Genomic DNA, 25,775 nt, shown 5'->3' with positions numbered 1-25,775 from the left:
GCTGGGACTGTTCTAGGGAGATGGGCATGCAGTTGGGACCACCCTGGGGAGGTGGATAAGGGGCTGGCACCACCCTGGGGACACTGGCACAGGGATTGGGACCAGCCTGGGGAGATGGGCACCATGGGGATGGAGGTGTTGGGTCCCCCTGTGGGGATGGAGGTGGGGTCCCAGCCCTGGCTCGGGTGTGCAGGGGAGGCGGTGAACGTGCCATCCTTCGAGGAGGACGGAGCCTTCGTGTCGTACCCGCCCCTCACCAACGTGCACCACGAGCTGCGCGTGGAGGCCGAGTTCCTGCCGCTGGCGCCCGACGGGCTCCTGCTCTTCAGCGCCGGCAAAGCCGCCCCCGTCGAGGACTTCGTGGCCTTGGCCATGGTCGGGGGCCACCTCGAGTTCCGCTACGAGCTGGGCTCAGGTGGGTGGCTCGGGGACAAGGGCGCACTGGGCACCCCGGGGGTAAGGGGTGACGTGGCGGTACCAGGGTTCATTGGTGTCACAGGGGACCAGTAGCGGTGTCACTGGGGTCCCTTGGAGTCCTCAAGCATCACAGGGATCCCCCAGCACCACTGGGGTCCCTTGGTGTCATTGGGGCCCTGGGTGCTCTCAGGGTCCCTGGTCAACAGTTGGGTCCCCAGTTGTCACCAGGGGTCCCTTGACATCACTGGGGTCTTCTGGCACCACTGGGGTCTCCTGGGCATTCTTGAGGTCCCCTTGGCATCCCTGAAGTACCCCGGTGTCACTGGGGTCCCCTGGCACCACACCCCTTAGGGGTTAGGGTCCCCAGGCGGTGCCAGTGCCCCCCGTGACGCCCCCCCACCCCCAGGCCCGGCGGTGCTGCGGAGCGCGGGCCCGGTGGCGCTGGGACAGTGGCACTGGGTGACGGCCGAGCGGCTGAACAAGGACGGGACCCTCGTGGTGGACGACGCGGCCCCCGTGAAACGCTCCTCGCCCGGCAAGAGCCAGGGCCTGAACCTGCGCAGCCCCCTGTACCTGGGGAGCACCGAGCCCCCGCTGCGGCCCCCCACCAACGCCTCCTTCCGCGGTTGCATCGGAGAGGTGAGACCCCCACGTGTCCCCTCGCCCTTGGGACAAACACCCTTGGTGTCCCCTTGGTGGGGACCTGATCCCCCTTGGTGTCCCTTCATTTGGGGGGGTGACCCCCCCTTGGTGTCCCCTTGGTATGGAGGTGACCCCCTCCCTGGTGTCCCCTTGGTGGGGATCTGAGCCCCCCACCTTGGGGTCCCTTTGGTGGGGATGTGACCTTCCCCTTGGTGTCACCTCACTGGGGAGGAGACTCCCTTTAGTGTCCCCTCGTTGAGAAGGTGACACTATTGGTGTCCCCTCATTGGGGAGGTGACCCTGTTGGTTGGGAGGTGTCCCTGTTGGTGTCCCCTCAGTGGGGAGGTGACCCTGTTGGTGACCCCTTTGGTTGGGAGGTGACCCTGCTGGTGGCGAGGTGACCCCATTGGTGTCCCCCATTGGGGAAGCGTTGCCATTGGCGGGGATATGACCCCCTTGGTGTCCCCTTAATGGTGTCTCATTGTTGGGAAGGTGACCCCTTGGTGGAAAGATGACCTATGGGTGTCCCCTTGGTGTCCCCTTGGGAGGTGACCCTTCACTGGGGACGTGACCCCCTTGTTTGGGAGGTGTCCTGTGTTGGGAGGTGCCCCCACTGGCAGGGAGGTGACCATGGGGTGTCCCCACTTTGAGGTGACCGTGTGTGATGTCCCCACTCTGAGGTGACCGTGTGGTGTCACCCCAGGTGTCCATCAACGGGAAGCGGCTGGAGCTGCGGGAGCGGTTCCTGCGCAGCCGGGGGGTCCGGCCCTGCGGGCAGCGAGCACCGTGTCGGCCGGGGACACGCGGTGAGACCCGGGGGGGCTCTGGGGGTGTTTGCACACGTGTGTGCTCTGCATGTGCGTCTGTACACGAGACGGGGTGCTCTGCACGTGCCTTTGTACGTGTGTTTGCTGTGTGTGCACTGCACGTGCACGTGTGTGTGCTGCACACCTGTGTGTGTGTGCACGTGCTGCGCGTGGGGTGTGCTCTGTGGGCGGTGCACATGCGTGTGTGCCTGTGTGCTCTGGTGTGTGCTCGTGTGCACTGTGCATGCCCCTGCGTGTGTGTACGCACCTGCGCTGTGCACACACGCGCTGCACATGTATGTGCATTCGAGCACGTGTGCTGTGCACACAGTGGGTACACGGTGCAGGTGTGTGTGCCGTGTGTGCGCTCTGTGTGTGAGCAAGGGTGTGTGCATGTGGGGGATGGGCACTGGGCATGCATGTACTGCGAGCACGTGTGTGCTGTGTGTGCATGTGTGAACATGTGTGTGCTGTGTGTGCACTGTGTGTGTGCACTGTGTGTGTGCTCTGTGTGTGTGCTGTGTGTGCTCTGTGTGTGCACTGTGTGTGCACTGTGTGTGTGCACTGTGTGTGTGTGCTCTGTGTGTGCTCTGTGTATGCACTGTGTGTGCTGTGTGTGTGTGCTCTGTGTGTGCTCTGTGTGTGTGTGCTGTGTGTGCTCTGTGTGTGTGCTCTGTGTGCTCTGTGTGTGTGCAGTGTGTGCTCTGTGTGTGTGCACTGTGTGTGCGCTCTATGTGTGCACTGTGTGTGCACTGTGTGTGTGCACTGTGTGTGCACTGTGTGTATGCAGTGTGTGTGCACTGTGTGTGCACTGTGTGTGTGCACTGTGTGTGCACTGTGTGTGCACTGTGTGTGTGCACTGTGTGTGTGCTCTGTGTGTGTGCACTGTGTGTGCTCTGTGTGTGCACTGTGTGTGCTCTGTGTGTGTGCTCTGTGTGTGTGCACTGTGTGTGCTGTGTGTGTGTGCTCTGTGTGTGCACTCTGTGTGCTCTGTGTGTGCTCTGTGTGTGCTCTGTGTGTGCTCTGTGTGTGCACTGTGTGTGCTCTGTGTGTGCTCTGTGTGTGCTCTGTGTGTGCTCTGTGTGTGTGCTCTGTGTGTGCACAGTGTGTGCACTGTGTGTGCTCTGTGTGTGTGCTCTGTGTGTGTGCACTGTGTGTGCAGTGTGTGCTCTGTGTGTGCTGTGCCTGTGCATGCCCTGCAGACACACGTGCCGTGCGTGCACACACAGCTCGCACACGTGTGCCCCGCAGCCCCCGTGCCCGGGTGCCCCACATGCCATGTGCATGCGTGTGCCGTGTCCCCCCACCGCTGTGCCACCGTGTCACGGTGTCCCCGCTGTCCCCACTGTCCCCAGGCCCGCGCTGTGAGCAGGAGGAGGAGGAGGAGGAGGCCGAGGCCTGCGGGCCCTCCCGGCCCTGCCTGCACGGCGGCACCTGCGCCCACGGCTCCTGCCACTGCCCCCCCGGGCACGGCGGGGCCCGCTGCCAGCACCGTGAGGGGACACGGGGACAGGGGGCAGGGGGGGCACCGGGAACACCTGGGGACACTGCCAGCACCGTGAGGGGACACGGGGACAGGGGGGCAGCGGGGAACACCTGGCGACACTTGGGGACACAGAGAGAGGGGTCAGGTCACCTGGGGACGTGGGGGGACACAAGGGGATGTGAAAAGACACAGGGATGGGGACACAGGACGGGGGTTTTGGGGACACTTGGAGACACCTGGGGACACGGTGAGCTGGGGACACGTAGGAACACCTGGAGACCCTTGGGGACATCTGGGGACACAGGGGGACACCTGGGGACATGGCGGGGACACACACTTGGGGAATCCTTCGGGGTACTTAGGGACTTGAAGCCACCTGGGGACACTGGGGAGACATACCTGGGGACACCTGAGGGCATTTGGAGACACCTGGGGACATGGGGAGGACACTTGGGGACACAGCAGAGGAGACACACATGGGGAACACTTGGGGATACATGGGGAGATGGAGGGACACCTGGGGACATGGGGAGGGCAGCTGGGGACACTACTGGGGATAGATACACTCGTGGGGAGTATTTGGGGATATCTGGGACACTTGGAGACACCTGGGGAGATGGGGGAACACCTGGAGACACTGGGAGGGCACTTGGGGACACCTGGGGACACACGAGGGGGGTACTTGAGGACAGTTGGAGACGTGGAGGGGGCACTGGGGACACGGAGGGCACACGTGTCCCCCATCTCCCCTCTCTCCCGCAGGCTCGGCGCTGGCACAGCTGGAGCACGACTGGCAGGAGGGCAGCGGGGGCGGCGGTGGGTCCCTGCTCCCATCTCCCCCATTTTCCACCCAAAGGCTGGGTGGGATGCCCTCTTCACCCCACTCCCCTTGACCCTCCATGTAACCCCCAGACGCCCCAGGACAGTTCAGTGCCACGTTCCAGGACGGATCCTACCTGGCTCTTCCCGGGCACCTCTTCCCCCGTGGGTGAGTGACACCGGGGACAGGACACCCTGAGCAGGGGCTGCACCCCCACCCATGGCATCACCCCCATTTTTGGGTGCTGCACCCCCCTCCCCACGGCATAACCCCTTTTTTTGGGTGGTGTCCCCCACCAACCCCTCCCCTCACAGCCCCCCCGAGGCGCCCGAGACCATCGAGCTGGAGCTGCGGACGCTCAGCGCCCACGGGCTGCTGCTGTGGCACGGCATGGTGAGCTCGGGGGGCCAGGGTGGGCTCTGGGGGGGCTCAGCCCCCTCAGGGCAGGGGGTCGGGGTGCCCCCAGCCCGCTCAGCCCTCCCTGTGCCCGCAGGAGCCTGGCGAGGGCGGCAAAGCCAAAGATTTCCTGGGACTGGGGTTGAAGGACGGGCACCTGGTGTTCAGGTGAGCGGGGCCCAGGGGTGACCGGGGTACCTGTGCCCCCCGAGGGGCCCCCCAGGCTGACCCCATGCCCCCCACACAGTTACCAGCTGGGCAGTGGCGAGGCCACCATCGTCTCTGAGGATCCTGTCAACGACGGCGAGTGGCACCGGGTGACGGTGACCAGGTGGGTGGGGTCGGGAGGGGCTGGGGGTCGGGGTTGGGGTTGGGGTGTGGGTGCTGACTGTGCCCCGCAGGGAGGGCCGGCGTGGGCAGCTCCAGGTGGACGGGGAGGAGCCGGTGAGTGGGGAATCCCCCGGATCCAACATCATGGCCAACACCGAGGGCGACGTCTACGTGGGTATGTGGGACACGGGGGGATGTGGGAGGGACAGTGGGACATGGGATAGGAGATGGGGTGGGACACCAAGTGGAACATAAGATGGGACGTGGGGCATTCATGGGGTGGAGATGGGATGGACATGGAATGGAACGTGGGATGGACACGGGGTGAGACACAGGGTGGGACGCGGGATGGACGACACGTGGGATAGGACACTGGGTAGGACACAGGGTGGGACGTGGGATGAATATGGGGTGGGACACTGTGTGGGACATGGGATGCCTGATGACACTGGGTGGGACACAAGATAGGACATGGAATGGACACGGGGTGGGACATGGGGTGGACATGGAGTGGGACACAGGGTAGGACAGGGGATGGGCCATGGGATGGACACGGGGTGGGACACAGGGTGCACATGGATGGGACACGGGATGAGGCCACTGCTGGGCCGTGGGCTGGCCGAGGGCAGGTGCCCGGGGCCAGGACATGGCCCAGCCCAGGGCGTGCCCCCCCAAAACGTGCCCCCCGTGTCCCCCCAGGCGGAGCCCCCGACCCCCGCGCCCTCACCGCGGGCAAGTTCAGCTCCGGGATCTCGGGCTGCGTGCGGGGACTGGCGCTGGAGTCCGCCGGGATCCCCCCCCACCCCATCGACCTGCGGCACGGCGCCGTGGGGGGGGCCCCCGTGCCCCCCTGCCCCTCCTAATGACCCCTCCAGAACACAGTTTGGGGGGAATTTGGCCGATTTTACTCTTTTCCAAAAAAAAAAAAAACCACAAAACCGTCAGGAGGAAACGGTGCTTCGCTGCCCCGGGGTGAGCCCGGGGGGGGGCCGGGACCCCCAAAAATGCTTACACCCTCTCCCAGCGGCCCCCGAAGCTGTGCCGGGGCGGCCGGGCCGCCTGGGGCCCCCGGGGTGGTGCGGGGGCCGGGGGGGGCGCGAGGGACAATCGGGGTGCTGGGGGAACCCCCCCGCGGGGACAGCTATTAAAGGAGAGACAACCACTGCGGCTGCCGTGTCTGGGGGGCTCTGTCGGGGCTTTGGGGCGCGGGGGGCTGGGAGGGGGTAGGGGAAATGGGGTGGGGGTGCAGGGGTTCAGGTTATAGGGGTTGGTGTGGAAGAGGGGTGGAATTGGGGAGCAGGGGGAATGGGATGGGGGTATGAGGGTCTGGGGGTGATGTAGGAGTACGGGGGATGATGTTTGGGGAGTGCTGTGGGGGTAGAGGAGAGGCGTGGTATAGAGGGGGGATGGTGTGGGGCTCGAGTGGGGACAGTGGGAGGATTTTGGGGTGGGAGGAATGGTGTGGGGGCTGTGTGGGGGGTTACGGAATAGGGGCTGCAGGATGGAAGGGTTTTTTGTTGGGCTGCAGGACAGGTGTAGTGTGGGAGAGGGACGGTGTGGGGGTTATGGTGGGGGGGCAGAAGGTCTGGGGTGTGAGGCATTGGGGTGCAAGGGGTGTAATATGAGGGTGTAGGGGGTGGAGGGTGTATAGGCGTTCAGGGTGCTATGGCACAGTTCGGGGCGTGCCATAGACTTGCTGGGGGTGTGTCGGGGGGCAAAGGACTTATCGTTTCTGCTCGGGGCTGCATGGCGCGGCGGGCGGGCGGGCACTAGGACCCAGCGCTGCCCCGAGTACGGACAGGCCACGCCCCCTTGGCATGAAGCCCCGCCCCACGCGCCACAAACCCGCTCTGTGTTCTGCCCCAAACCCCGCCCACAGCGAGCCCAAGCCCCGCCCCCGTGCCCAAGCCCCGCCCCCGGAGAGCACAAGCCCTCCCGTTGAATTTCCAAGCCCCGCCCATGACGGCACAAGCCCCGCCCCTTTCGGCTCGCGCGGCCCTGCCCCGCAACGTCAGCGCCTCGCGCGCGTCGCGCTCGTGTCGTCATCGGCCCTGAGGGCGGCGGGAGGGGCCGGGCGGGACCGGGGCCGGACCGGGACAAGGACCGGGACAAGGCCGGGGACGGGCCGGGGACGGGCCGTGCCGGGCGGCCCCGCGGGCACCGGCGGCGATGGCGCCGCGGCTGCAGCTGGAGAAGGCGGCGTGGCGCTGGACCGAGACGGTGCCGCCCGAGGCGGTGGCGCAGGAGCACATCGAGGCGGCCTATCGCGTCCGGCTGGAGCCCTGCCAGCGCGGAGCCTGCCGGTACCGCCGCACGGCCCCTCCCGCGCCGCCCCAGGGGGGCCGGGGCGTCCCCTGGGCACCCAGCACCTCCCTCCGCCCACCCCTGGGGTTTGGGGGCTTCCCCGGGCACTGAACCCCCCTCTCTGCCCGTCTTCGGAGTTTGGGGCTCCTCCGACCTGGGGTCCCCCCGTACTCCCTCCCCCCCCGAGATGGGGGGGCTCCCTGCCCTTTAGGGATCCCTCGGGTTTTGGGGAGGGGGGGGCTCAGCCCTCCCTGTGCAGCTCCACGGATTTAGGGGATCCCTCGGGTTGGGGGAACCCCCTGTCCCTGCCTGGCTCCCCAAATTCAGGGCACCACCCTGGCATTGGGGGGGACCCCTCGTTGCTCAGCCCTTCAGATATAGGGGAATCCCTCCAGTGGGGTTGCAGGGGACACCTCTCCTTGCTTGTTCCTCTCCACGTATTGGGGGACCCTGGGGTTGTAGGGAACTTCTATCCCTGCCTGGCTCCTCAGATATGGGGGAACCCCTGGAGTTTAGGGAACCCCTGTCCTTGCCTAACTCTTGAGATGTAGGGACTCTTCCACCTTGGGGTTGTGGGGGACCCCTCTCCCTGCCTGGCTCCTCAAATCTGGCAGATCCCTCTTGTTGCCTGACTCCTCAGATATAGGGGACCCGCCCCTACATCCCTGGGTTCCCCCTTCCCCTCCCTCTGACCTTCTCCATCCCCTTTTTTTGTCCCTATAACCACCATTTTCAGGGTGGATGTGACCGTATCCCACTGCATTCCCTCCCTTCATCCTAACGGGGCCCCCCCTTGCCCTGCCCCCTCCCCCCGCCCCCAGGGGGACGTGGGGGTGACACTTGGGGTCCGTTCTCCCAGGAGGAACTGCCGGGGGAACCCCAACTGCCTGGTGGGCATCGGGGAGCACGTGTGGCTGGGCGAGATCGACGAGAACAGCTTCCACAACATCGACGACCCCAACTGCGAGCGCCGCAAGAAGGTACCCCCCGAAACCCCCCCCAAAAACCCACCCCCTGCCTTCCCCGGCGCCAGGGGACGAGGGGAGGCCGCTCCTGACCCTTTGTGTGTCCCACCCCCACCCCACAGAACGCCTTCGTGGGCCTGACCAACCTGGGGGCCACGTGCTACGTGAACACCTTCCTGCAGATGTGGTTCCTGAACCTGGAGCTGCGCCAGGCGCTCTACCTGTGTCCCAGCGCCTGCAGCGACGGCGTCCCCAAGGACACAGGTGGGTGGCACGTCCTCCTGGGAGAGGGGAAGACCCTCCTTTCCTCCCCACACTGGGTGTTGGCTCTGGGATAGGCTCAGCAGGAGGGTTTTTAGGGGGGGAAGCTGCAGTGGTGGTGCTGGGGGTGGAACACATGGATCAGGGCTGACCTGGGCTCTCAGAGAGCTGCACTTATCCCATGGGAGGGCAGGAATTGAGATTCCAGGTAGGATTGAGGCTCCCAGCTGCTCCCTGTGGGTGCTCTGGGTCAGCACAGCCACCTCAGTCCTGCTGGTTTACGGTGGTTTTAATGATGTTTCACCATTTTGGGTAAATCAGAAGCATGTGCTGCTTAAACCCCTCACTCCCAGCTCGTGCTGGGCTCTGTGGGATGGAATCATGGAATCACTGAGGCTGGAAAAGCCCTCCAAGATCATCAAGCCCAACCATTCCCCCAGCACTGCCCTGTTCATCCCTAAACCATGTCCCCAAGTGCCACATCCACATGTTTCAGGAAAACCTACAGGGATGGGGACTCCACCACCTGCCTGGGCAGCCCCTTCCATGCCTGAGCATGAAGGAATTTTTCCATGAAGGAATTTTCCCTAAACCTACCCTGGCACAGCTCAAGGCCATTTCCTCTCCTCCTGTCCCTTGTTCCCTGGGAACAGAGCCCGACCCCCCTCAGCTCCACCCTCCTGTCAGGGAGGTGCAGAGAGCAAATATTTACAGTTGGACTCCGTGATCCCAAGGGTGTTTTCCAACCTAAATCATTCTAACCTAAATCCCATGTGCTGGGATTTGCCCTCATCACCAACACGAACCCTTTTCAGTTCTCCCGACAACTAAACCCACCATTTCTAGTCACAAAACTCACCCTGACAAAGCCAGAACGGGCAAAACACCTGGATCAATCCCTCCCTGTCCTGAATTCCTGGCTGTGCCTTGTGTTTTCCCCCAGACTACGAGCCCCAGAGTATCTGTGAGCACCTGCAGTACCTGTTTGCGCTGCTGCAGAACAGCAAACGGCGCTACATCGACCCCTCGGCCTTCGTCAAGGCCCTGGGGCTGGACACGGCCCAGCAGCAGGTGCGTGGGGGCCTGGCCATTCCAGGGACCTGGAATTGCCCTTGGATCTTGGTTTGGCTGTTCCTCAGCCGGGTCTTGCTGCTGGGGGCAAACATGAAGGGAGGAGTGGGGTTCTGGGCCCTTCCGGAGCACAGCGGGGTCAAGAGGGGGCCAGAGAGCGATGGGATGGGGCCAGGGAGCGATGGGATGGGGCCAGGGAGTGATGGGATGGGGCGAGGGAGCGATGGGATGGAGAGAGGGAGCGATGGGATGGGGCCAGGGAGCGATGGGATGGGGCCAGGGAGTGATGGGATGAGGACAAAGAGCGATGGGACGAGGACAGGAGATGAGGGAGTGATGGGATGGAGACAGGGAATGCTGTAGTGCCTGGTGGCCCTGGCACTGAGCCAGGGAGGAGCCAGAGCTGCCGTGAGGGTCCTCTTGTGGGTGTCCCACGATCTGTTCCACCCCAGTGGGTGGTTGGGGAGGTTTTAGGGCCCTCCCAGGGCGAGGAGATCCTGGTGGGATCACTGGGAGCCAGCCAGGGTAAAAGTGCTGTAGGATCCTGTGGGGCTGCAGCTGGAGAGAGCTCGGGAGAGGGGCTTGGAAATCCACTTGGAGAAATAACAGAGGTGGTTGGAGGAAGGGCCGGAGCACCAGCAGGGAATTCCTTGGGAGGACCAGGAGGGGAAGGAAACAGTCCCTGCCAACCAGGGACACCAAAAGGGCAGCTGGGAGAGGCCAAAAGCTGTTTGTTTTTGGAAGAACAGAGCCAGGGTGGGAGAGGAAACTCCCGAGCTGGGCGTGGGGAAGCTCGGGAGCCTGGCAGGGATCAACCTCGGGGCAGCCTCGGTTTTGGGGTGTTTTCATTGCCCTGCTCCCCTCTGCTCCGAGCAGGGAGCGCTGGCTCTGCAAGCTGAGCTTGGAAAACCAAGACTCAAGGGGCCAGAAAGCTCCCCAGGAGGGTTTTTATTCCTTCCAGAGCCCTGGGAAGAGCAGGGCAGGAGTCAAACCCCCCGGCAGGGCTGGCTGGGGGCCAGGGCAGCTCAGCCCTGCTCCCACCCTGGGGGCCTCACACTCCTTTTAGCCAAATTCCTCTTTTTTTTCTCTTCAATTCTCCCAACTAGTCTTCATTTTCCATTCAGTGCACAGAGCCTGGGTGCAGCCTGTGTATGGGGCTCGGGGTAATTAGTAGTTAATTAGTGCCAGGGCTGTGGCTGTGCTGTGGTGGGGTTGTTAATGAACTCGGGTTTCTCTCTTTTTAGGATGCCCAGGAGTTTTCCAAGCTGTTCATGTCCCTACTGGAAGATACTTTATCCAAACAGAAAAACCCAGATGTCAGGAACATCGTGCAGAAGCAGTTCTGTGGAGAGTATGCCTATGTCACTGTGTGAGTATTGCCTTTGGGAAGAACCTTCTGGTGAATATTTGAATTTTTCAGAAGGATTTGAGAGGGGAAGATCCCTCCTGCAGTGGGACCAGGCAGGTGAGCTGCTGCAGAAGCCTTTTCTGAGGGATTTTTAAGCTTTTAATGTCCTGTTTCTATACCTGTGTTGTTGCTGTCTCACTTCTCCAGCTGCTTTTAGTCCTTTAATGAAAATTCACCAGTTAAACCTGCAAGTGAGTTAAGGGAATGGCGAATCCTGCAGCCAGAAAAGGGCATCCTGGGGGTTGTATTTTCACTCCTGCATTCTCAGACCTGCAGATTTCACCTTAAAAATGACAGCAAATGGTGCAGATTTCACCTCAAAAATGGTACAAAACGATGCATGTGAGCTGTAACAGGTCCTGGTAGCTGCTGTTGTGCCATTTGCACCACTTTTTCCTCCTGGTGTTGTCCAAGGAATATTTAACTTGTGGCTGGGACACATGAACCATGACCTGCCCTCAGATATCTTTGTCTTCTTTCCAATCCCAGCTGCAACCAGTGTGGCAGAGAATCCAAACTGGTGTCCAAATTTTACGAGCTGGAGTTAAACATCCAAGGACACAAACAGCTGACAGACTGTATAACAGAATTCCTCAAGGTAGGAGCTCGTTGGGGTTGGAATGCTGCTATTTTTAGCCAGGAGTTTAAATTCCTTCCTCCAATTCACAGCCTTCGAGGTCGGCATTGGAGCAAGTTGGCTCAGTCAGATGCATCCAAGTGAAAATGTTTCTTTCTGTGGGACGCAAAAAAATGAGGATTGAGGCACAGAGCCACTCCTTGTTTGTGTTATGGCTTTAAAAAGCACTTGGAAGCTGCATTTTAAGTTAAAATTCTTTCCCAGGAAAGTTGGGAATAAGTCCCTGCGTGCTTTGCCACGGATAGCACGGGGAGAAGGGCTGGGTTCTGTGTTTTCTGTGTCAGTGCTCATCTGCACAGCAACAGGAGACATTCCCTGCTGGAAAACGTGCTCTCAGAAATACTGGGGAGCGCCGGGAATAGCTTTGGGAACAGCTGCAAGGGCTCCTAATTCAGCTTGAAAATTTGCCTGCATCCGAAGTTCAGCTCCAGCACGCTGAGGTGCGGATTCCACTCGCAATCTTTAGGACACAGCTAAGCTGAGCCCCTGCCCCTGAGCTCCCTGGCTGCTGCTGCTGCACTCAGCAAACCGGTTGCTCTGCCTGTGGAAGGTCTGCCATGAAAAAAAACTGGTTTGGGTGCACGAATTAAAACGCCTGAATTGGTGAACTTGATGTTTGTCTGCTCCTCCTTCACCCAAAACCACCCGGTGACCTTGTTTGGGGGGGTTGGAATTCTCCTCTGGACTAATCCTGCCCTTGGGTCTGCTTAGGCTCAGATGGTGACTCTTGCAGGGTGATTTTGGGTGGCTGAGCAGAGGGTTGGAGCTTGCAGGCTGAAATGTGGCTTTGCATTAACTTGGGCCACGTGAAGTCGTAAAAGGGGTGATTTAATTATTTTCTTTTGGTCTAAACCAACCCAGTGAAGCAAAGAGCAAACCTGCTGGTCTGGTGAGAGACCTGACAACTTGGAATCGGTCTAAAATTGTCCTTAAAGTGAGAGCAGACCTGCTCTGGCCATGCTGCAATGTGCAGTTATTAGTGTGTCTTTTAACTGAGAGATTAATTAGGGAAGAGCAGCCGGAAAGAGACTCAAACAGTTCAAATCACTTCGCTGCTTTCAGTCTCCAGCTCTCGAGTGGCTCAGTTGGCTTTTCGGTGCTGAGCTGTTCTCCACACCTCTCCCTCTCCCTCTCTCCACACTCAGGAAGAAAAATTAGAAGGGGACAATCGTTACTTTTGTGAGACTTGTCAGAGCAAGCAGAATGCCACGAGGAAGATCCGCCTGCTCAGCCTGCCCTGCACCCTCAACCTGCAGCTCATGCGCTTCGTGTTCGACAGGTCAGTGGGAACACCCTGCAAGCCCTTTGGGAAGCACCTGCTCGGCTCTTCCTGCTTTAATTGAGGGGTCAGGGGGTGTCTGAGCTTCTCTGGGGTGGTCAGGGGGTGTTATTTGTGGGGGCTGAGCTGTTGTTGCTGTGCCCTGAGCCGAAGCTTTGCCCCTGCACAGGCAAACTGGTCACAAGAAGAAGCTGAACACCTACATTGGCTTCTCGGAGCTGCTGGACATGGAGCCTTTCATGGAGCAGAAAAGTGAGTTTGGGGAGGTTGGTTGTTGTCTTTACCCGTAGTCTGTCAGCAGATGAGAGGTCTCTGGGATTCTGTTTAAGAAGAAATCCTTCCCTTGGAGCCAGGAATTTCCTTCTTTATCTGTGCTGGAGGAGTCTGTACACACCCATCTTTCTGCAGTGCCAGTGACCTGTGTGGGGCTTGGAGCGCCTGTAGCTCAGGAGGGCAGGGTTGGATGGGATATTGGGAAGGAATTCCTGGCTGTGAGGATGGGCAGGCCCTGGCACAGGGTGCCCAGAGAAGCTGTGGCTGCCCCTGGATCCCTGGAAGTGTCCAAGGCCAGGTTGGATGGGGCTTGGAGCAACCTGGGCTGGTGGGAGGTGTTCCTGCCCGTAGAACAAAATGGGCTTTAAGGTCTCTTCCAACTCAAGCTGTTCTGTGGTTCCTCTGAATCCTCTTTTTGATGGGAAATGATGCCAAGAGCTGTTTGAAGCCTGTGTTTCAAACAAACATCCTCATTAAGTGGCTCGTGGAAGCCACAACCTCCTTAGCGAGGTCCCGGGAAGCTGCAAGTTTGAGTGCGGCGTTTGCTGCCGGGTGCAGACTCAGAGCTTTGGGGAAGCAGGGCTTTGTGCTGCTGGCCCTGGAGCTGTGTGTGAGCGGTGCTGGTGCCCTTGCAGATGGTGTGTACGTGTACGAGCTGAGCGCCGTCCTCATCCACCGCGGCGTCAGCGCCTACTCCGGCCACTACATCGCCCACGTCAAGGACCCGCAGACGGGCGAGTGGTACAAGTTCAACGACGAGGACATCGAGAAGATGGAGGGCAAGAAGCTGCAGCTGGGCATTGAGGAAGATCTAGGTAAAACCTTTCAGCTGTCAGTGCCCTTTTCAAGCAGCTCCTTTCCCCAAAGCCACGGGTCCAGCCTCCTGTTGCTCCCCGAAGCTCCCGGGTGATGTCGTGGCTCTGAGGAGGGTGTGAAGCGGCACTTCTGGGGATTGCAGCCAGATTTGCTGGGTTTCGGCCCTGTGTGAGTGTTTACACCTCGTGAGCAGCTCCACTAGTATTTCTCTGGCTGCCACATGGCAGATAAGGTGCTGATAACTCGGGCTGCAGCTCCTATCGGGGTGCAACAGGCAAGCACTGCTTCCTCAGCTGGTGGGGAACTGATAATGGGAATACTTTCAGTTTCCTTAACTTGTTATGGCCTTATTTCCACTGAGCTGTCTGGCTTAGAGGCAGTTCAAAACAAAAATCTTGATCCAAATAACAAGTTGGAAGCTAAAACTGCCTTTTTGCTCTGGTGGGTCCCTTTGGATCTCTGCAGAGGGGGTAAATCCTATAAATCAGATACCTTATTGCCCCTAATAACATCCCCAAATCTTTTCCAGCCCCCCCCAACCCTAAAACTCGCCCTTCAAGCTGTGAAACTTCAGGAATTAGCACTAACTCCTGCCTGGATCTGCATTTTCAGCCCTGTTTCCTGAGCTGTCTTGCTGTCCCTTTCCTCCTACCCCTGTGCCCAAAACAATAACTCAACAAAACCTCCTTTGAGTTCTGCTTTTCTGTTTTCCCGTTGCTGGCTCGTCCTGTGCTGCCCAGATCACCGTGTTCCTGCTCTGCATTTCCTGGGGATTTCTTGGAGAGCTTGGGCTGAGGCTGGACCTGCTGGGTTCTCACTCTGCAGCCAATAAATGAGAGTGTTTAATTGGCATTTTGAGTGCTGGGCTGTGCAGGGGCTCAGTGTTCCGTAGTGCAGGTGCTTCTCGGTGGGGGAAAACAGGGAAATTAATAAGAAATTCCACTTGCAGTGCAAGGAATCCATTCCCAGGAGCGCTGGCTCACCAGGATGCTTTGCTTTGGTTGGAATTCATGGAATGTGGCCTTTCTTTAAAGCATCCTTAAGGGAAAGGATTAAGTTTAGTGTGATCATGAACCTCCTTCTGCCATTTCAGTGACCTCACCTGCCTGACTGTGCCCAGGGATGGGCAATGGAGCTGGGGAAGGGTCTGGAGCACAGGGAAGAGGGTCTGGAGAACCTCTGGGGGGCAGCTGAGGGAGCTGGGGATGCTCAGCCTGGAGAAAAGGAGGCTCAGGGGGGACCTTCTGGCTCTGACAGGAGGTGGGAGCTGGGGGGGGTCGGGCTCTGCTCCCAGGGAACAGGGACAGGAGAGGGAATAAATTGTGCCACGAGAGATTTAGATTGGATATCAGGGAAAATTCCTTCATGGAAAGGGTGCTCAGGCACTGGAAGGGGCTGCCCAGGGAGGTGGCAGAGTCCCCACCCCTGGAGGGGCTCCAAAGGTGTGGATGTGGCACTTGGGGACAGCGCTGGGTTAATGGTGGGACTGGGTGATCTTGGAGGGCTTTTCCAGCCTCAGTGATTCCATGGTCCTGCCTGCCCCCAGCAGCTCTGTCCCGTTCATGTCTGACTCTCCCAGCCTGGGATGGAGCTGCCCAGACCTCTAGTGGTGTAAAGGAAAATTAAACCCTGAAAGGCTGGAACAAAAGAGCTGCTCAGCCTTTGTTTTCAGCCTCCCCGTAGCAGCAAAATAAGGTGCAAATGAACCACTGTGGCCTCGATTTTTGTAAAGTTTTATGCTTAACCACGAGTCAGTATTCTTATTTCTTGTATTTCAATACAAGGCTGTTGGGAGGGTAGAATTAAAGGGTGTTTAGGAGCCTCTCTAGGCTGGGAGCCCAGTATTTTTATCAAGTTTTGATGTTATTTGTCTGTTCTGAGCAAAACTGAGGCTTTTCTTTGTTCCAAATCCATGTAACAGCAGGAGAAGGTCAGTGACATACAGTGAAGGTCTGTGGTGGGGGGAGAGCCCTGGCCACACGTGGGAACAATTTAGAAAGTCCTTGGAGGAAATGCAAATAAATAAAGTCTAGGAAGTCCCCTGGATGGTGGGAGGAGAGGCATAGGAATTTTTCCAGAATTTGGGAAAGACAGACACTTCTTCTTAATGTTTCATTGGTCCATTTCTACTTTGACTTATGGAGCATTGTTCCTTTAATTTTTTTCCTTTATTAAAAAGGGTCTGATTTTTGAGGCTGCAGCTGGAGATGAGTGTTTTCCTTGCCTGAGAATCCATCTGGAAACGGCAGCTCTTGCAACACAGCTTTGCATCCCCCACCAGCTGCTCCAAAACAACCCTCCCCGTGGCTGTTGGCTCCCAAAAACTTTGCTCTGTGTGTTTGTTTCTTTTTTTTCCCATCCACGGTCACCTGTAAATGCGATTTCCTTCCCTGGGGGATTTGACTCTTTCCCTTTGGAGTCAGGACACCAGAACAAGAGGCAAAAAAGAGAGAAAGGATGTTTTTCCAAGAGTTGCTGTTGGCTCGGAGAGGCTCCAGTGGGGAGAGAAGAAAGGCTCTTGGAGAAGGGAGGTTCAGAGCAGGCTCCTAAATTTAGTGCCTTTGATTTACCCAGAGAGGCTGGAGGGATTTGGAGCTTGCTTTGGGATGCGCTTTTGAGCCGTGCCAAGCCCAGTGCTTGGCACAGAGGCCTGGCAGAGGGAAGCTGGCTAGGGGGCAAGCTGAGCCCGTGGAAGGAGGATCAGGCTGCCGTGTTGCTGAGGGTTTTCCCTTCTGTCCCACAGCGGAGCCGTCGAAATCCCAGACTCGGAAGCCCAAGTGTGGGAAGGGCACCCACTGCTCCCGGAATGCCTACATGCTGGTGTACAGGCTGCAGGCCAGGGAGAAATCCCTCACTGTCGAGGTGCCAGGTGAGTGCTTTGGGAATCCAGGCCAGTCCAGGGTTTGCCCAGGTTGGGATTTTGCTCCAAGCCTCGTTTTGGGGGCTGGAGCCCCTCTGCTCTGGATCCAGGATAGGAGAGCTGGGGGGGTTCACCTGGAGAAGAGAAGGCTCCAGGGAGACCTGAGAGCCCCTTCCAGGGCCTAAAGGGGCTCCAGGACAGCTGGAGAGGGACTGGGGACAAGGGATGGAGGGACAGGACAAGGGGGAATAGTTTTAAATTAAAAGGGGAGATTTAGATGAGACATTGGAGAGGAATTCCTGGCTGTGAGGGTGGGCAGGCCCTGGCACAGGGTGCCCAGAGAAGCTGTGGCTACCCCAGCCCTGGAAGTGTCCAAGGCCAGGTTGGACAGGGCCTTGGAGCAACCTGGGCTGGTGGAAGGTGTCCCTGCCCATGGCAGGAGGTGGGACTGGATTATCTTCGAGGTCCCTTCCAACCCAAACCATTCCATGACTCCATGATGTTGATGACTCCATGATTTTTACCCACTCTCCATGTGCCGTGTGGCCCCTCGGTGTCATGACCAGTGTTACCCCCTGGGCTTTCCCAGCACTTAATGAATATTAACCTGCTGATCCCTCCCCTGTGCCTGCTCTGACCTCTCTGTCTTAACCAGCTGGCTGGGATGGGAAGGGGTCAGGAGGAAAATCATCCCCCTGGGATTTGCTGCAGGGATCCCACCGGGATTCCAGAGGCGCGGGAGAAGAGCGTGGTTAAAATGTCATGAGCAGTGCACGCTGTGTGCTGGAGGTGAATAATCCTGACAGATGTCAGGTTCCCTCTGCAACTGCTTCATCTTTGCCACATCAGGAATAAATGATGTGAAAACAAGAGGCTGGGAGCCCTGAGCAGGAATTTGGGCCGTGCTTTGGAACTGTGGGGGTGGCAGAGCTCCCTGGGGGCTTGGCCTGGGGATTTAATGATGCTTCCCCAGTTTGCTGCTTGATTAGAAATGTTAATTAGGCCCCTGGTGCTGAGGTGTGTTCCCCCTTCCTTTTCTGCAGAGGTGGTGGGTCCCTTTGGATCTCTGCAGAGGGGGTAAATCCTATAAATCAGACACCTTATTGCCCCCTAATAACACCCCCAAACCTTTTCCAGCCCCCAAGCCCTAAAACCCGCCCTCCAAGCCACGAAACTTCAGGAATTAGCACTAATTCCTGCCTGGATCTGCATTTTCAGCCCTGTTTCCTGAACTGTCTTGCTCCCCCTTTCCTCCTACCCCTGTGCCCAGAACAATAACTCAACAAAAACCTCCCCACCCAGCTCCAAATTCCTGCGTTGCCTTTGTTTCCCCTGGAATCCTGCCAGGGAACGGGGAGCGAAGGGCAGCGCTCCGAGCTCTGTGGTTGTGGGGAGGTTTCATGCAACTGTAAATTTGAGGCATTTTTGCTTTGATGCTGTTAAAAAGCGGCTTTTCCAGGACAGTGGAGAGACACAACTTGGCTCTGACCTCAAGGAGGTCAGGCTGGTTGGTTTTTAGTGCTGGGTATTCTCCCAAGGAGGATATTTTTTGCTCAAGATTTAACCTTTCTGCAGATATTTTAGCTCTTCAAAATAATTCTAAATAGGAAAAGGCCTCAGATAAGCAGAGCTTCCCCCTTCCCCCTCACACCAGCCCTGTGAGGGAAGTGGTTTATCTTCTTTTTTCTTTCCTTGCTGAGGTTTGTTTTTTGGGTTTTTTCCACCCATGACAGCAAATATTCCCATTCCCCTCACCTTTCTGTTGGAGTGCTTATCTCCCATCTCCTGAGGGCTCTTTGCCCTTGGGTTTGCAAAAATGTGCTGGATCACAGGGCGGGACAGGCCTCAGGTGTATCCAGCTGGGTGTATCCCCCTCTGGGAATGATGGATCCTTGTCAGGACAGAGGAGCTGCCCCTTAACACAGCAACCAGCCCCAAAGTAAATAATTTTCTTGGGTGCAAAACGTTGCATTTAATCATCTACAGCCACCAATATTGGGCGAGAGCAACGTCCTCACGCTCGGGAGTGGAATTTTTAGGTGTGTTATCCCCAGATAACCCACAGTAATTAACTAACAGAGCTGGCATTTTCTCCTCACATTCTTTCCTTTTTTTTTTTTTCTTCTTTTTTTCTCTCCCACCAGCTTTCCTGCAGGAGCTGGTGGAGAGGGATAACTGCAAGTTTGAGGAGTGGTGCAACGAGATGGCCGAGATGCGCAAGCAGAGCGTGGCCAGGGGGAAGATCAAACACGAGGAGGTGAAGGAGCTCTACCAAAGGTTACCCGCCGAAGCTGGTCTGTAAGACATTGTGGAGGGTTTCTCTAAGTAGAGCTGTTAAGATTAGTGATGATTTGTGACTAACCTTGCCCTCCCTGGAAGGCATTCCCGCAGCCCTCTGCAAGAGGAAAGCTCCGCGTGCATGCTTAGATTTGTTTTCCCTCGCTGCTTTTCCTGCCTTAACCTATTTTTTTCTCCTTTAATATATATGGTGGTTTTTTTGGCCTCTGGCGTCGCTAATTCCCTCTTGCTCCTTCCCCATCAGTCAGCCTCATGCTTTGTGACTCTTTTCTTCTGCCTGCTGAGCAGCTCGTTAGGAGCAGCCAGGCAGAAGAACTGGCTGCTCCCGACTTGCCAGCTCAGGGCAGGTTTGGGAGCTGGTGATCCCAATTCAGCAGCAGGTAACTGGGAGAGTGCCTGACCTCCAGCAGAAAATTAGTGGATCCATCCCTGCCAGTACCCCTCAGCTTTGTAGTGACTGGGGTTAATCCATTCCTTCTGCTCCTTGTGCCTTGTCACCTCAGCACAAGGGGTTTTATTCCCCACCTTGTTTTTCCCTCCCATCTCCCTCAAAAGAGTAGGGACACTTGCTCTGTCTATCCAGCATGTGGAATTTCACTGTGTGCATCTCCTAAAAACTCCAGGAAAATTCTAATTGAAGACTTAAAAGTGGGTTTAATTGTGTGGCCCGTTGGAGAATTCGATGTTTAGCTTTTATTGCCAGCACTGAGGTTGGAGTAGCCCAAGGGAAACTCCTGCTCCTGTCAATCTGCCCCTCCAGTTCAGGAATGCAGGTGTTTAACTCCGGAGCAGGAAGGTGTCACAGCTCATCCTGAGTCCCCGTGAACCTGAGCAGTGTTCAGATGTCACTGAGAGATCAGAGCTGTGCTGGAGGGATCAACCTGCCCTGAGTCACCTGCCGAAAGGAGCAGCAGCACAATCCCACTGTGCTTTCCCTCAGCAGGAACAAAACAGTTTGCTCTCGGCATTTCTAACGTGACAGAGGAATTAATCCCCCAAAAAAGGTGGTTTTTTACAAGTGCAGGTAAAGCTGTTGTGCCTCAACTCGGAGCTGCCAGGCCCCCAAAGCAGCGCCCTGGGGCACCCAGTGGGCACAGCCCGGGCACAGCACTCCCAGCACGGCCAGAGGCAGCGTCACTGCAGCCCTTGGAGCTGGGGGCTCTCTCTGCAGCCGTGCAGACACGTTCCCTGCCAGCTTGGTGGAGTCTGCCCCAGAAAAACGTCCTTTCTGGGGGAGGCAGCTTTCATCCCAAACTGGCAAACCCGTTCTGACAGCGCTGGAATTCTCCGGAGGTCACGGCTGCGGGGAGGGCGTTGCGTAAGATGAAAACGCCACGGGTTGAGGCTGTGGAGGAAAAGAGGCTTCACAGAGCTCCAGTGCAAGCTGGAGACACAGTGTTTTCCTGTCTGCTGTGTTTTCCTGTCGCTTCTCTGTTGCTCCTTCCCAGGAAACGTCAAGGATTTGTGTTCAGTTGATAAATGTGACTCACGTTTCCCTGCAGTTTCAGAGCTGCCTTCGAGGCAGCAAAAAATGGGTTTAAAATTCCTGATTTCCTCCTAGTTTCCCACTCTGTATCCCACAGAGGAGTTGTGGATCAATAGTGTGTCTCAGTACTGAGATACAGGGCTGTCACCCAAACCCATTTCCCTGCTCATACAGGCACTGACCTGCTCCTGAACCTTGGCTTTGTGCAGGTGCTTCTCCCTCAGCAAACAAGGGCGAAGCCGCTGCTCTGCTTCAGCAAGAAATCTGAGCAGTTTTCCATTTGCACTGTAAATTTTAAAATATGTGAGTCTTTCTCACCCAGAATCATAAGAAAAACACTGGAATTTCGAGTGCTGAAAGGATGGGCTGAACACTGACCTCGATTCTTTTGTGTTGTTGCTTTTAATTTTCAAATTACCCTGATGAACTCTCCCTGTTGTGGAAAAAGCCTTTCATGTATGATCATAATTTAAATATTATATCAGTCCCTCGATGGATGGTGGGAAAACCTTCCCCTTTCCTCGACTGCTCTCCAGTAATCCCCCAAAGGTTTGAGAGCACTCCCATTCCTCCTTGGAGCTGTTCCATATTGATTGCTGAATCCGAAATGACCTGAACGTCTTAATATCTCATGTCTTCTAAATCTCTGACACCCAGATGAGAACAGGGTGGGAGAAGAAGCTGGATCAGATGTTTGAAAACTTGTACCTCACAGATGTAATCAACACTGATTGCCTGTTAATTTTTAAGAGGAATTTTAAAGTACCACCTGGTGTCGGAGCTGACGCGTCCGGGCTTGTTCCTCTTTGTGGTTTCTCCCCTCCCAGGTTCCCCCTACGACTTCATCTCTCTGGAATGGCTGCAGAAATGGCTGGATGAGTCCACTCCTCCCAAACCTATCGACAACACGGCCTGCCTGTGCTCCCATGGCAAACTCCATCCCGATAAAATATCCCTGATGAAGAGGATTTCGGAATACGTGGCCGACTTCTTCTACCGCCGCTACGGGGGAGGGCCCCGGCTCAACGGTAACGTCCCCTCCTGGGTGTGCTGGACATGTCTTAGAGCCTTGCTCTGCTCCCAGCCCCTTTTGGACCCCTCCTTTATCCTCACAATGTCATTTCAGTGCTTTTAGTGCTGTGCTATTTCCCGGGATTTTTTTAATATCCCTTGATTCTGTTAACATTCCCCAACCCCCCTGAGTGGGATTGCAGGGTCTGCTGGGACCAGGAGGAATTGCTTAGAAAATCCAGCACTTGGAAGGTTTGGAGGTGATTCTGGAACATAAGGCTTGCACAGGGAACCCCCCCAAACTCTTGACAGTTATTTGCTGTGCCTGCAGCACCTGCAGCTCCTGTGTGGGCAGAGTCTCAGGGAGCATTCAGGCCCAAAAAATCCCTTCCCTTCCTGTCTGTCACCTCATCCAAGAAAGCACAGACCTGTTGGCCTGCATTCCCCTGCTGAAGCATCCACCACACATCCAGCTTTTTGGGGTCAGCCCAGCCCTCTTCAGGCTTTGGCCACCCCTTCCTCGAGCCCCAGGCTTCATTCCTTTGAGGAAGGAGCTCAATAACTCCCACTGAGACCAAATTAGCTCAGCTCCTACCAGGAGCTTGTAGGGAAGGAACTGCTGGTGACGCAGGCAGCCTTTGTGGGGAAAAACAGGGCAAGGTTTATTAGTCAAGTGGAAGATTTCCTGAAGGGCTGTGGGCTGAGTGTGGCTGGGAGGGAGGGATAAAAGGATGGATGGACACGCTGCTTCCCTTCCCCTCTTGCTCCCAGATGAAAATACACAAACTGCACACCCAGCTGCAGGATTTTCACTCCTTTGGTCCAGTGCAGCTTTGCAGGAGGGTGTTTTTTTCTGGGTTTAACTGGTAAAATGCCACAATACAGGTGTTTTCCTGGTGTCTGCCTTTGCCTTTGTGCTGGGCTGACCTGGCTCCTACTGCAAGTGTTGGATACCAGGACTGAGATAGAACTGTGGAGGGAGGGAAACAGATTTCACCTCATCTGCAGCATTTTATGCTTATTTAAGCTTCAAATGTGGCCTGATGTAGCCCTAACCCCCAGGATCTCCTCATTTACACATGAAATCTCCCATCCTGGAGCCAGGATAGTTGGCACACACCAGTCTGAGGGTGTTCAAACCACCAATAAGACACCTGTGCGATAAATTGTGCAATAAATAGTGTTATAAATCGTGTTTCTTTCCCCCCCCAACCCCAGTCAAAGCACTTTGCAAGGACTGTGTGGTGGAAAGGTGTCGAATCCTGCGGCTCAAAAACCAGCTGAACGAAGACTACAAAACCGTGACCAACCTGCTGAAGGTCACAGTCAAGGGGTATGTCAGTCCCAAGTGCTTTTTAGAAGTGCCCAAATAGCTTTTTTCCTAAAGATTTCACCGCTTGGGGCTCTGCAGGAGAAGGGGGCTGTGATTTTTGTGGTGATTTTGGTTGTTCTCTCCCTGCAGGAACGACGGGTTTTGGGTAGGAAAAACCTCTCTGAGGAGCTGGCGGCAGCTGGCTCTGGAGCAGCTGAATGAGCAAGATGAAGATGCAGAGCACAGTAATGGCAAAATGAATGGAAATGCACAAAACAAAGGTATTTGCTCCTGATTCCCTCCTAATTTCTGCTGTAGGGACCCACCAGCTCTGCCCGATCCCTCCTACAAAAGACACATCGGGTGTTTCTGTAGCTGTTTGGTTTCCCTTGTACGAGTAGGGAGGAGAGGATAATAAATCAAATAAACTCCTCCTTTTAAGGAGCTTTTTCTTTGCTAAGCTTGAAAACTGCGGGGTGATCTTCATACCTGGAGAGGGAGATGAGGTGATAAGTGGTTTTACAAAGCTGTGTGAAATTACCACCCCAGCCACACGATTTGTTCATCCACTTTTCTCTGAAGGAGGAAGCACAGGGGAGGAAGAAACATCAAAATTACCTTGGGGAAAGGGATGATGATGATGTTTATTGTGAAGGTTGAGGGATGAAACAGCACAGGTGATGCAGCAGCGCTGGGAAAACACAGCCTAGGAACAAAAAATCATTAATTGGCCTCAATCCTGTGCCCGTATCATGAGACTAAATGGGGGGTTGTTTGCCTTCTGCTCTTTAAATCTTTGGAAATCACATTTTGTTGAGCTTTTTGGAGCTGAGAGCAAGAAGCTGGTTGGAATGAAAGTGGGGATGATGTTTCATGGCATTGATCTTGGAGGCTGAGAACACCCCTCCCCCCCGATAATGTCTGTAAGGTGGAGCACTCATTGAGACAAGGGCATTTCTGAGCTACCACTCACATTTCCTCGGGGCTGCCTTTGATTTACAGCAGGTTGCAACTCCCAGTAGTACAATTGAATTACTCACAAGCCAAGTTGCTCTTTAAGCAGCTCGTTAGAGGCTCTTACTGACACCTCATTGTCTTCCTGATGCTCCACTCAGTGGCCGAAGCTTCCATCTGTGGAGTTATGGATTTTAACTGTAATTCAGACGTTGATGTGGGGCTTGTCAACCCCCTGCCGGCTTCCCCCTCGGTTTGTCAGGCAGCATCTGGTTTAGATCAGGAATTTTGCCAGGAATTCTGCTGCCTTTGCCCTTACCTAGGCTTGTGTTTAGGTTGAACTCGGGAGATCCTTGGGAGCAGCGAACCCCCCGCGGTGTTCCTGCCCCAACAAATGCATCCTTTGTAATCTCACAAAGGCTTGGCTTGTGCTTCACGCACTTCAAAGCCCTCCTACGTGGCCTGGAGGCTGTAATCCCGCCTGCCCAGAGGCCAAGACATCAGAGAACAACAAGTTTCCTTCCAAATTTTCCCTTGGGTTGAGGGTTTTGCTGGAATTTGAAAGGCGACCGCGCTCCTTTCCCCCCCATAAGATTTTTCCCTGGGAGAGGAGCTCTGGGCAATCCTCTTGTCTTACTAAATTTTTTTTATTTATTTTTTTTTCACCCATCAGATGAATCAAACGAAGAGAAGAGGGAGGAGGAAGAGGAGTTAAATTTTAATGAAGACATCGTTTGCCCACATGGTGAGTGGCTCCGGGGGTTGGAGCTGAATGTCTCCCTTGTGTCCCACTGCTCCACACGTGGACCTCGTAGCCTTTGCTCCAACTGCAGCCAGCGTGAGGTGCCACTGCAGAAATGGGCTTCATTCTCATTTTCCTGGGGTGTTCTTGCTCTCAGAAGTCTCATCTGCAGGCAGCTCCTGCAAGGGCTCAGCCAAGCTGAGCTTCTCCCCCTCTCAGGGCAGCACCAAAGCTCTGCAGCCACTTGGAAGCTCTGAAAGCATTGAGAGAGAAAGAGGTGGTGTAAATCACTGCGGGTGGGAGCTCCGAGGATCCATTTAATCCTGGTTTACATTAGAACAGCAGCACTCAGCCAACACCTGGGCTGGGACCTCCGGGTATTGATCTCCCAACCTGCTGAGCTTTGGTGTCTGTTTACAGAAGGTTTTGACCCCGTGTGGGTTGTTTTCCAAGTGATGCCTCATTAGCTGCATCCTTGGCTACCCTGTTGTTTAAATCTCACTTTTTAAAGCTCGGGGATGCTTTTTAAAGCTCCTTTTCCCAGATATAACTCTGTTTTACTTAAGCTCCTCTTCGTAGGCACTGATTTCCCTCCCAGGGATGCTCCATCTTATCCCTAATAAGAAAGAAAAATGCCATAAATTAGCCATACTCCTCCTGTCATCAGAGCTAATCAAGAACTTGGAGTAAGGCTGGAGAAACCTCATTTTCCAGCCGAGTGTTTAAGCACTTTGTCACGATTTTATCTGTTACTCAGAGCCTTGAAAGCCACGTTTCCCGTTGCCTCGAGGCTGCTGCTGTTCAATAAAAGCAGGGAGTGTGGGGATGGAACATTTATGTAGCCAGACACGATAAAAAATAGGCCAATAGGCCTTTGGAAAACATTATGGTGTTAAATTGCTGGTTGATCTGTGACTTTGGGTCAGAGCAGAATAAATAATACTGAATAAGGGGCTGCTGGCAGGGCAGGTTTTGTTGTCTCGAGCTACCCTTTGATTATTCGTGGAAAACAACCTTTCCACCTTGAAAAATTCCCTCTGGAGTGGATCAGCAAATCTGTAGTCTTGTTCCTACAGCCTTAATTTTGTGGTGGAGGAGGTTCCTGCCTCCGTGGGAGGCTCTGGAAAAGCCAGGGCTGGATCTGTGAGGGCTGGCTGGCCTCCAGGAATGCCACCCGGGTGTTCCCTCCTCGACTCCCTCT

General features: G+C 56.1%; 2 protein-coding genes across 5 annotated transcripts in view; both read left to right on the top strand.

Moving 5' to 3' along the window:
• HSPG2 (heparan sulfate proteoglycan 2) overlaps positions 1 to 5,961 on the top strand; it is a 45,232-nt gene extending 39,271 nt beyond the window's left edge. Inside the window, 11 exon segments of the mRNA XM_050322739.1 lie at positions 194 to 415; positions 824 to 1,056; positions 1,763 to 1,865; positions 3,221 to 3,358; positions 4,114 to 4,167; positions 4,264 to 4,339; positions 4,486 to 4,564; positions 4,665 to 4,735; positions 4,815 to 4,898; positions 4,969 to 5,072; positions 5,597 to 5,961. Of these exon segments, the coding sequence (XP_050178696.1) occupies positions 194 to 415; positions 824 to 1,056; positions 1,763 to 1,865; positions 3,221 to 3,358; positions 4,114 to 4,167; positions 4,264 to 4,339; positions 4,486 to 4,564; positions 4,665 to 4,735; positions 4,815 to 4,898; positions 4,969 to 5,072; positions 5,597 to 5,760 (1,328 nt within the window). The 3' untranslated portion in view covers positions 5,761 to 5,961.
• Positions 5,962 to 7,009: 1,048 nt separating this feature from the next.
• The window catches only part of USP48 (ubiquitin specific peptidase 48), a 31,580-nt gene continuing 12,814 nt past the window's right edge, over positions 7,010 to 25,775 (top strand). For 2 of the 4 annotated variants that reach the window (XR_007629811.1, XM_050322404.1), the window contains exons 1-15: positions 7,010 to 7,200; positions 8,061 to 8,181; positions 8,289 to 8,430; positions 9,371 to 9,498; positions 10,743 to 10,867; positions 11,396 to 11,504; positions 12,689 to 12,822; positions 12,992 to 13,074; positions 13,731 to 13,910; positions 16,655 to 16,780; positions 18,916 to 19,065; positions 21,383 to 21,583; positions 22,785 to 22,899; positions 23,029 to 23,159; positions 24,506 to 24,577. Coding sequence is in view for 3 of the 4 variants with exons in the window: in XM_050322404.1 (XP_050178361.1) it covers positions 7,067 to 7,200; positions 8,061 to 8,181; positions 8,289 to 8,430; positions 9,371 to 9,498; positions 10,743 to 10,867; positions 11,396 to 11,504; positions 12,689 to 12,822; positions 12,992 to 13,074; positions 13,731 to 13,910; positions 16,655 to 16,780; positions 18,916 to 19,065; positions 21,383 to 21,583; positions 22,785 to 22,899; positions 23,029 to 23,159; positions 24,506 to 24,577 (1,951 nt within the window). In the remaining variant the exon portion in view is untranslated. The remainder of the gene's footprint in view (positions 7,201 to 8,060; positions 8,182 to 8,288; positions 8,431 to 9,370; positions 9,499 to 10,742; positions 10,868 to 11,395; positions 11,505 to 12,688; positions 12,823 to 12,991; positions 13,075 to 13,730; positions 13,911 to 16,654; positions 16,781 to 18,915; positions 19,066 to 21,382; positions 21,584 to 22,784; positions 22,900 to 23,028; positions 23,160 to 24,505; positions 24,578 to 25,775) is intronic. The other 2 variants (XM_050322402.1, XM_050322401.1) reach the window with 2 other exon arrangements.

This window comes from Myiozetetes cayanensis, unplaced genomic scaffold, assembly GCF_022539395.1.
Source record: "Myiozetetes cayanensis isolate MyiCay16 unplaced genomic scaffold, myiCay2020 scf28, whole genome shotgun sequence".
Lineage (NCBI taxonomy): Eukaryota > Metazoa > Chordata > Aves > Passeriformes > Tyrannidae > Myiozetetes > Myiozetetes cayanensis.
This window is presented reverse-complemented; position numbering and strand designations above follow the sequence as displayed.